The sequence below is a fragment of the Calidris pugnax genome, unplaced genomic scaffold (genome assembly GCF_001431845.1).
Source record: "Calidris pugnax isolate Ruff unplaced genomic scaffold, ASM143184v1 scaffold386, whole genome shotgun sequence".
Lineage (NCBI taxonomy): Eukaryota > Metazoa > Chordata > Aves > Charadriiformes > Scolopacidae > Calidris > Calidris pugnax.
This window is the reverse complement of record NW_015091163.1, coordinates 6,107-15,137: the sequence shown is the minus strand read 5'-3', so window position 1 is coordinate 15,137 and position 9,031 is coordinate 6,107. Positions and strand designations below refer to the sequence as shown.

At 58.9% G+C, this 9,031-nt stretch overlaps 1 protein-coding gene across 1 annotated transcript in view; it reads left to right on the top strand.

Annotated features, from left to right (window-relative positions):
* The window catches only part of ARAP1 (ArfGAP with RhoGAP domain, ankyrin repeat and PH domain 1), a gene marked incomplete at its 3' end in the record, with an annotated part of 27,160 nt that overhangs the window by 16,318 nt on the left and 1,811 nt on the right, over nucleotides 1-9,031 (top strand). Inside the window, exons 7-13 of the mRNA XM_014959328.1 lie at nucleotides 2,829-3,041; nucleotides 4,993-5,098; nucleotides 5,368-5,515; nucleotides 5,829-5,912; nucleotides 6,075-6,143; nucleotides 6,265-6,382; nucleotides 8,605-8,718. Of these exons, the coding sequence (XP_014814814.1) occupies nucleotides 2,829-3,041; nucleotides 4,993-5,098; nucleotides 5,368-5,515; nucleotides 5,829-5,912; nucleotides 6,075-6,143; nucleotides 6,265-6,382; nucleotides 8,605-8,718 (852 nt within the window). The remainder of the gene's footprint in view (nucleotides 1-2,828; nucleotides 3,042-4,992; nucleotides 5,099-5,367; nucleotides 5,516-5,828; nucleotides 5,913-6,074; nucleotides 6,144-6,264; nucleotides 6,383-8,604; nucleotides 8,719-9,031) is intronic.

Sequence of the window (9,031 nt, the reverse complement as noted above, 5' to 3'; positions counted from 1 at the left end):
GCTTCCCGTCTCGGGTCCTCCAGCAGCAACCGGGAGAGAGGAACTTCCACGCCTTCTACCAGGTGAACCAGGGGGGGGGATGGAGATGGGATGGGATGGAGATGCGATGGGATGGGAATGGGGATAAAGATGGGATGGGATGGAGAATGGGGATGGAGATTGACATGGACATGGGGATGGAGATGGGATGGGGATAGGGATAGGGATAGGGATAGGGATAGGGATAGGGGTAGGGATGGGGTTGGGGATGGGGATGGGGTGGGGTGGGATGGGATGGGGATGGGATGGGGATGGGGACAGAGAATGGAGATGGAGATGGGATGGGGATGGAGAATGGAGATGGAGATGGGGATGAGGATGAGATGGGGATGGATGGGATGGGGACTGGGATGGAGGTGGAGATGGGGTGAAGGTGGAGGTAGGATGGGATGGGGATGGAGAATGGAGATTGGGATGGGATGGCGATGGAGGATGGGGATGGGATGGGAATGGGAATGGGTTTGAAGATGGGGATGAGGATGAAGATGGGGATGGGAATGGAGATGGGATGGGGATGGAGATGGGATGGGGTGAGGTGGGATGGGATGGGGATGGGAATGGAGATGGGATGGGGATGGAGATGGGATGGGGTGAGGTGGGATGGGATGGGGATGGAGATGGGATGGGGTGGGAATGGGGATGGAGAGAGACGTGGATCAGGTTGGAGATGGAGATGGAGACTAGAGGTGTGGCTGCTCTTCCTCCTCTCCATCCTCTTCCCCATCCCTGGAAAGTCACTCCTTGTCCCCCCGGGGGCTGGAGCTGGACGCATTGTGTCCACATGGGGCTGGGGAAGGACCAGGGGGACCCCACATTCCTGTGGGTGACGGCCTCTCTGCCTTCCCTTCCAGCCATCCAGGGGGACAACGAGGTGCTGGTGCTGGTGGAGAGGCGGAGGTGAGACCTTTCCACCCAAACATCCCACCCTGCCCAAGCTCCCCCATCTCCTGTGGGGTATTCCCCGCTCCATGGTGACCCCCAGAAGAGACCTGGGACCGTTCTTGGGGCAGGGGGGTGTCCATGGGGTGGGTTTTCTGAGGTCCTGCTGTCCTCAGGACGCTCTACATCCAAGGGGAGAGGAAGCTGGATTTCCTGGGCTGGGTGCAGGCCATCCAGAAGGCAGCGGGCAGCGGGGGGGACACCTTGTCGGAGCAGCAGCTGACGGAGGCCGACGTCCCGCTGCTGGTGGACCGATGCGTTGACTACATCACCCAATGTGGTAGGTGGCCGTGGGTCCCACCTCCGGTGGGGTTTGGTTGGGTTCTTCTCCCTCTGAATCCCCTCCGTGGTAGGCTGAGACCTCACGTGCTCGTGACACGGCTTTTCCACCCCTCCTGGAAGAATCTGAGCCAGGTCCGGGGGTGGAATCTGGGTGGGGAAGGGATTTGGGCTCCTGTCCATGGCTTCTTGGTGGTCGTGGCATCACCTGCGGGGGTGGGAGGCACCACGGGACCGGCTCCGGCTCCTTTCCAGCAGCATCTGGAGCTGGAATTTGGGTGGGAATTGACCTTTAAAGGTCACTCAGTCCCACCCCTTGCCCTGGGCAGGGACATCTCCCAGCAGAACAGGTCGCTCCAAGCCCCCTCCAACCTGGCCTTGAACCCCTCCAGGGATGGGGCAGTGTCCCACCACCTCTCCCCACCCTCAGAGTGAAAAATTCCTCCCGAATATCTCATCTAAATCTCCCTTTTTCGGTTTAAAACCCTCCCCCCTCGTCCTGTGGCTCCCCCTCCCTGATAAAAAGTCTGTCCCCACCTCCTCTGAGGGGGGGCTGAGAGAGTTGGGGGGGTTCAGCCTGGAGAAGAGAAGGCTCCGGGGAGACTGTGAAGCCCCTTCCAGTCCCTCAAGGGGCTCCAGGAGAGATGGGGAGGGACTCTGGATGAGGGAGGGGAGCCCTAGGAGGAGGGGGAAGGGTTTGACCCTGAAAGAGGGGAGATGGAGATGAGATGTGGGGAAGAGATGGATGGATGGATGGATGGATGGATGGATGGATGGATGGATGGATGGATGGAAGAAAAGATGGATGGATGGAAAGAAAGATGGATGGATGGAAGGAAAGAAAGAAAGATGGATGGATGGAAGGAAAGAAAGATGGATCGATGGATGGAAGGAAAGAAAGATGGATGGATGGAATGATGGATGGATGGATGGAAGGAAAGAAAGATGGATGGATGGATGGATGGAAGGAAGGAAGGAAGGAAGGATGGATGGATGGATGGATGGATGGATGGATGGATGGAAGGAAAGATGGATGGATGGATGGATGGATGGATGGATGGATGGATGGATGGATGGAAGGAAAGATGGATGGATGGATGGATGGATGGATGGATGGATGGATGGATGGATCCTGTGCATGTGCTCTAGGTAGACCCGCTCTGGCGGGGGGGGTTGGACTAGATGATCTCCAGAGGTCCCTTCCAACCCCATATGATTCTATGATTCAATGGATGGATGGATGGGTTGAGACCCTGGCCCAGGTTGCCCTGAGAAGCTGTGGCTGCCCCATCCCTGGAGGGGTTCAAGGCCAGGTTGGAGGGGGCTTGGAGCAACCTGCTCTGGTGGGAGGTGTCCCTGGGTGGAACCGGATGATCTTTAAGGTCCCTTCCCACCCAAAACCATCCCGTGATTCTACCAGGGACCGGAAAGTGCTCTGAGGTCTCTCTAGAACCTTCTCCTCTCCACGCTGAGGAGCAAAAGCTCCCAGGGATGGAGATGGTGGGTTGATGGGTGGGTAGACTGAGATGGGGTGGCATGAGAAGGTCTCATCCCCGGGGGCTCTGTTGTAGGGTTGACCTCCGAGGGCATCTACCGCAAGAGTGGGCAGAACTCCAAGACCACCAGCCTGCTGGAGATGCTGCGGCGGGACGCCCGCTCCGTCTGCCTGAAGGAGGGCGAGCACCAGGTGGACGACGTGGCCAACACCCTCAAACGCTTCTTCCGTGACCTCGGGGACGGGCTCTTCACCGGGCGCTGGGGCCAGGATTGGCTACGGGCCACCAGTGAGCTTCCAGGGGTGGGGGATGATGCTGGGGAGGGGTGGTGGGGTTGGTGGGACAGGGCAGAGAGGCAGAAAAACCACCCCAAAGCCCTTCGCTTCAGGATCGGGACCCCCATATTGGGGGTGGGGACACCCTGTGGCAAAACAACTGGGATGTTCCAGCCCTGGGATGATGCTCTGGCCCCATGGAGCTGGGATGCTCTGGTTCCTGGGAATCTCGGGCCCCATAGAGTTGGGGTGGTCTGGTTCCATCAAGCTGGGATGCTCTGGTTCCTGGGATGATGCTCTGGCCCCATGGTGCTGGGATGTTCTGGCCCCACAGAGGTGGGATGCTCTGGCTCTGGGAAGCTCTGGTCCCACGGAGATGGGATGTCCTGGTTCCTGGGATGCTCTGGCCCCACAGAGTTGGGATGCTCTGGCCCCATGGAGCTGGGATGTCCTGGTTCCTGGGATGCTCTGGCCCCACAGAGATGGGATGCTCTGGCCCCACAGAGATGGGATGCTCTGGCCCCATTGACCTGGGATGTTCCAGCCCCAAAGAGCTGGGATGCTCGGGCCCCTTGAAGTTGGGATGCTCCAGCCCTGGGATGATGCTCCAGCCCCACGGAGCTGGGATGCTCTGGTTCTTGGGAAGCTCTGGCCCCATAGAGTTAGGGTGCTCTGGCCCCATGGAGTTGGGATGCTCCAGCCCTGGGATGATGCTCTGGCCCCATGGAGCTGGGATGTTCTGGCCCCATGGTGCTGGGATGATCCAGCCCCACAGAGGTGGGATGGGCTCTTCACCGGGAGCTGGGGCCAGGATTGGCTACGGGCCACCAGTGAGCTTCCAGGGGTGGGGGATGATGCTGGGGAGGGGTGGTGGGGTTGGTGGGACAGGGCAGAGAGGCAGAAAAACCACCCCAAAGCCCTTCGCTTCAGGATCGGGACCCCCATATTGGGGGTGGGGACACCCTGTGGCAAAACAACTGGGATGTTCCAGCCCTGGGATGATGCTCTGGCCCCATGGAGCTGGGATGTTCTGGCCCCATGATGCTGAGATGATCCAGCCCACAGAGTTGGGATGCTCCGGCTCTGGGAAGCTCTGGCCCCATGGAGCTGGGATGTCCTGGTTCCTGGGATGCTCCAATTCCTGGGATGCTCTGGCCCCATTGACCTGGGATGTTCCAGCCCCAAAGAGCTGGGATGCTCCAGCCCTGGGATGATGCTCTGGCCCCATGGAGCTGGGATGTTCTGGCCCCATGATGCTGGGATGATCCAGCCCCACAGAGGTGGGATGCTCTGGCTCTGGGAAGCTCTGGTCCCATGGAGCTGGGATGTCCTGGTTCCTGGGGTGCTCTGGTTCCTGGGATGCTCTGGCCCCATTGACCTGGGATGTTCCAGCCCCAAAGAGCTGGGATGCTCGGGCCCCTTGGAGTTGGGATGCTCCAGCCCTGGGATGATGCTCTGGCCCCATGGAGCTGGGACGCTCTGGGTCCTGGGATGCTCCAGCCCCACGGAGCTGGGATATTCTGGTTCCTGGGAAGCTCTGGCCCCACAGAGCTGTGATGCTTGGACCCTAGGAAGCTCCAGCCCCATGGAGCTGGGACGCTCTGGTTCCTGGGATGTTCTGGCCCCATGGAGCTGGGACGCTCTGGGTCCTGGGATGCTCCAGCCCCACGGAGCTGGGATGCTCTGGTTCCTGGGATGCTCCAGCCCCATGGAGCTGGGATGCTCTTGTTCTTGGGATGCTCCAGCCTCATGGAGCTGGGATGCTTGGACCCTGGGATGATGCTCCAGCCCCATGGAGCTGGGATGCTCTGGTTCTTGGGATGCTCCAGCCCCACGGAGCTGGGATGCTCCACTCCCACAGTGGGGCAGGAGGGTCCGAGGTGGGGTCTGGAGAGGGGACGGTGGGGCCGTGGCTCCTTATCTCACCTTCCCACCCTTCCTCCCTCATCCTCTCCCTCTGGCAGCGCTGGAGGATGAGGAGGCCAAGATCGGCGAGTACCGGCGGCTCCTGGGCAACCTCCCCACGGTGAACCGGGCCACGCTGAAGACCCTCATCAACCACCTCTTTCGGTACGGTGTGGGGCGACCACTCCGTGGCACGGCCGAGTCTGGGGTCTCCCCGACCCCCTTTTGGGGCATCACCCCATCCTCTGTGAGGTCCTGGGGTGGAGAAGAGCCTTCATCCCTGGGCTCGCACCCCAAGAAAGGGAAAGAGTGGGATTTTGGGGATCAAGCCGTGCCCAAAGTTGAGCGTTGCGTCCCCATGTGGGTCACCTTCCCCTTGGCGAGGTTCTGGTGGGGAGCTATGGGGCAGGAATCGTAACGGGGGTTCCCCACAGGGTCCAGCTCTTCTCCGGGGAGAACCAGATGAACACGCACAACTTGGCCATCGTCTTCGGGCCCACCCTCTTCCAGACGGACGGCAAGGACTACAAGGCAGGCCGGGTGGTGGAGGACCTCATCAGCCACTACGTGAAGATCTTCAACGTAGGTTCAACACCTCCCCCCACCCACAACAGGACCCTCCCTCTCCCCCCCGGGCCTGGTTTTGGGTCATTCCTAAGGGATGGGGAGGTGGAAGAAGGAAGAAGTTGGGTCTGCTCTGTCTGCAGAGCTTCAGAGATGAAGGGATGGGGGGTTCCGTGTCCCTGCAAACCCTGGAGACCTCCAAGCTTGGAGGTGCTGGACCCACTGGGCAGGGGGAGCAGATTCCTCCAGGGACCCACGTGGGCTGCTGTGGTGGAACTTAAGGGTGGTGTGGTCACCCCTGATGGCTCCTTGGGCTCCTCTTCCTCGGCAGGTCAACGACCAAGAGATGAAGAAGCAGCAGGACGAGATCATGGCCATCATGAAGATGAGGGAGGCAGCGTCCAGTGGGAAGCAGGTGGGTCCTGGACATATGGGGACCATCCTGGGGTCCCCCAGATTGCATGGGGACCTCACCACCGGCTCCAGCATCTCCTGGAGGTGGCCCAGAGCAGGGGATGTCCATGCTGGGGGGGCAGGGGGAAGCTGTAGGTTGAAGGACTTTCCCGTTGTCCTCCAGCAAGCCGGGGACTTCATCTGCACTGTCTACCTGGAGGAGAAGAAGACGGAGGCAGAGCAGCACGTCAAGGTGAGCGGTGGGGTGGAGGGGGCAGAAGGGGACAGGGACCCCCCCATTGCATGCCCTGTGGTGGCATGGGGTGGCATGGCCTTGGGCAATGGTTGATGGAGCTGTGTCCCTTCCCACCCAGATCCCGGCCACCATGACGGCCGAGGAGCTCACCTTTGAGATCCTGGACCGGAGGAAAATCGTCATGAAGGAGAAGGACTATTGGAGCTGCTTCGAAGTGAACGAGAGGGAGGAGGCAGGTTGGTGTGGGGGGCTTGGGGGAGGTGGGGATGGGGATGGAGATGGAGGTGGGATGGGGATGGGGATGGGATGGGACAGGATGGAGATGAGGATGGATGTGGAAATGGAGATGAGGATGGATGTGGAAATGGAGATGAGGATGGAGATGGAGATGGAAATGAGGATGGAGATGAGGATGGAAATGGGGATGGAGGTGGAAATGGAGATGGAGATGGAGATGGAGATGAGGATGGATGTGGAAATGGAGATGAGGATGGAAATGGGGATGGAGATGAGGATGGAGGTGGAAATGGAGAAGGAGATGGAGATGAGGATGGAGATGGAGATGAGGATGGAGATGGAGATATAATGGGAATGGAGGATTGGGATGGTGATGGGATGGAGATGGAGATGGTGATGGAGGTGGGGATGGGATGGGGATGGGGATGGAGATGGTGATTGAGGTGGAAATGCAGATGAGGGTGAAGATGGAGATGGAATGGAGATGGGGTTGGGGATGAAGGTGGAAATGGAGATGGAGATGAGGATGGGGATGGAGGTGGGGATGGGGATGGAGGTGGGGATGGGGATGGAGATGGTGATAGGATGGAGATGGGAGAGGATGGAGATGGGAGAGGATGGGGATGGAGATGAGGATGGAGTGGGGATGGAGATGAGGATGGAGGTGGAAATGGAGATGGAGATGAGGATGGAGATGGAGATATAATGGGAATGGAGGATTGGGATGGTGATGGGACAGAGATGGAGATGGTGATGGTGATGGAGGTGGGGATGGGATGGAGATGGGGATGGAGATCGTGATAGGATGGAGATGGGAGGGGATGGTGATGGGGACGGGGATGGAGTAGGAGATTGAGGTGGAGATGGAGATGGAGATGGGGATGGAGTTGGGAATGGGGGCGGGAATGGGAATGTAGATGGGAATGAGGATGGAGATGGAGGTGGAGATGGGATGGAGATGGTGATAGGATGAAGATGGGAGGGCATGGGGACAGGGATGGAGATGGAGATGGGGTCGGAGGTGGAAATGGAGATGGAGATGAGGATGGGGATGGAGGTGGGGATGGAGATGGTGATAGGATGGAGATGGGAGAGGATGGGGATGGAGATGAGGATGGAGGTGAGGATGGAGGTGGAAATGGAGACAACGATGGGATTAGAGATGGGAAGGGAGATGGAGATGGGGATGGGGATGGAGATGGGGTTGGAGGTGGAAATGGAGATGGGGATGGAGGTGGAAATGGAGATGATGATAGGATGAAGATGGGAGGGGATGGGGATGGAGATGGGGATGGGGATGGAGATGGGGTTGGAGGTGGAAATGGAGATGGGGATGGAGGTGGAAATGGAGATGATGATAGGATGAAGATGGGAGGGGATGGGGATGGAGATGGGGATGGGGATGGAGATGGGGTTGGAGGTGGAAATGGAGATGTAGATGAGGATGGAGATGTAGGTGGGAATGGGAATGGAGATGGTGATAGAATGGAGATGGGAGAGGATGAGGATGGGATTAGAGAGGGGAAGGGAGATGGAGATGGGGATGGGGATGGAGATGGAGATAGAGATAGGGATGGAGATGGAGGTGGGGATGGGGATGGAGATGGTGATAGGATGGAGATGGGAGAAGATGGGGATGGAGATGAGGATGGAGGTGAGGGTGGAGGTGGAAATGGAGATGAGGCTGGGATTAGAGATGGGAAGGGAGATGGAGATGGGAATGGGGATGGAGATGGAGATGGTGATAGGATGAAGATGAGAGGGGATGGGGTTGGAGGTGGAAATGGAGATGGGGATGGAGATAGAGATAGGGATAGGGATGGAGATGGGGATGGAGATGGAGATGGAGATGGAGATGGAGATGGAGATGGGGATGGAGATGGAGATGGTGATAGGATGAAGATGCGAGGGGATGGGGTTGGAGGTGGAAATGGAGATGGGGATGGAGATAGAGATAGGGATAGGGATGGAGATGGGGATGGAGATGGAGATGGGGATGGAGATGGAGATGGAGATGGAGATGGAGATGGAGATGGGGATGAGAAGACTCCCGTGGGGACTGCCCCATGGAGCAATGCTGGGACGTGCCCCTTTAATTAGAAGGGGACGGTGCTGGATGGGAGGTCTCCTTGGGGACAAAGTGGGATGGTCCTTTGGCTGGTTTTGGGGACCCTTGGAGGGTGGCAGCCCCTCACCCTGCCCGTCCCCCCCTGCCCCACAGAACGGCCCTTGCACTACTCGGAAAAAGTCCTGCCCATCCTGCACTGCCTGGGGACGGAGAGCTACCTGGTGGTGAAGAAGCAGATGTCCATGGAGAACATGCTCATCTACCTCGGTGAGGAACTGGGAAGGCTGGGATGGGGCTGGGATGGGGATGGGATGGGGTGGGATGGGGATGGAGATGGGGATGGGATGGAGATGAGGATGGGATGGGGATAGAGATGGAGATGAGATGGGATGGGATGGGGATGGGGATGGGATGGGGATGGGGATGGGATGGGGATGGGATGGGATGGGATGGGGATGGATGGGATGGGATGGGGTGGGATGGGATGGGATGGGATGGGAGAGAGAGGGGCTGTGGGAGGGATGCGATGGGAGAGGGATGTGATGGGAGAGAAAGGGGCTGCAGGAGGGTGCGAGGGGAG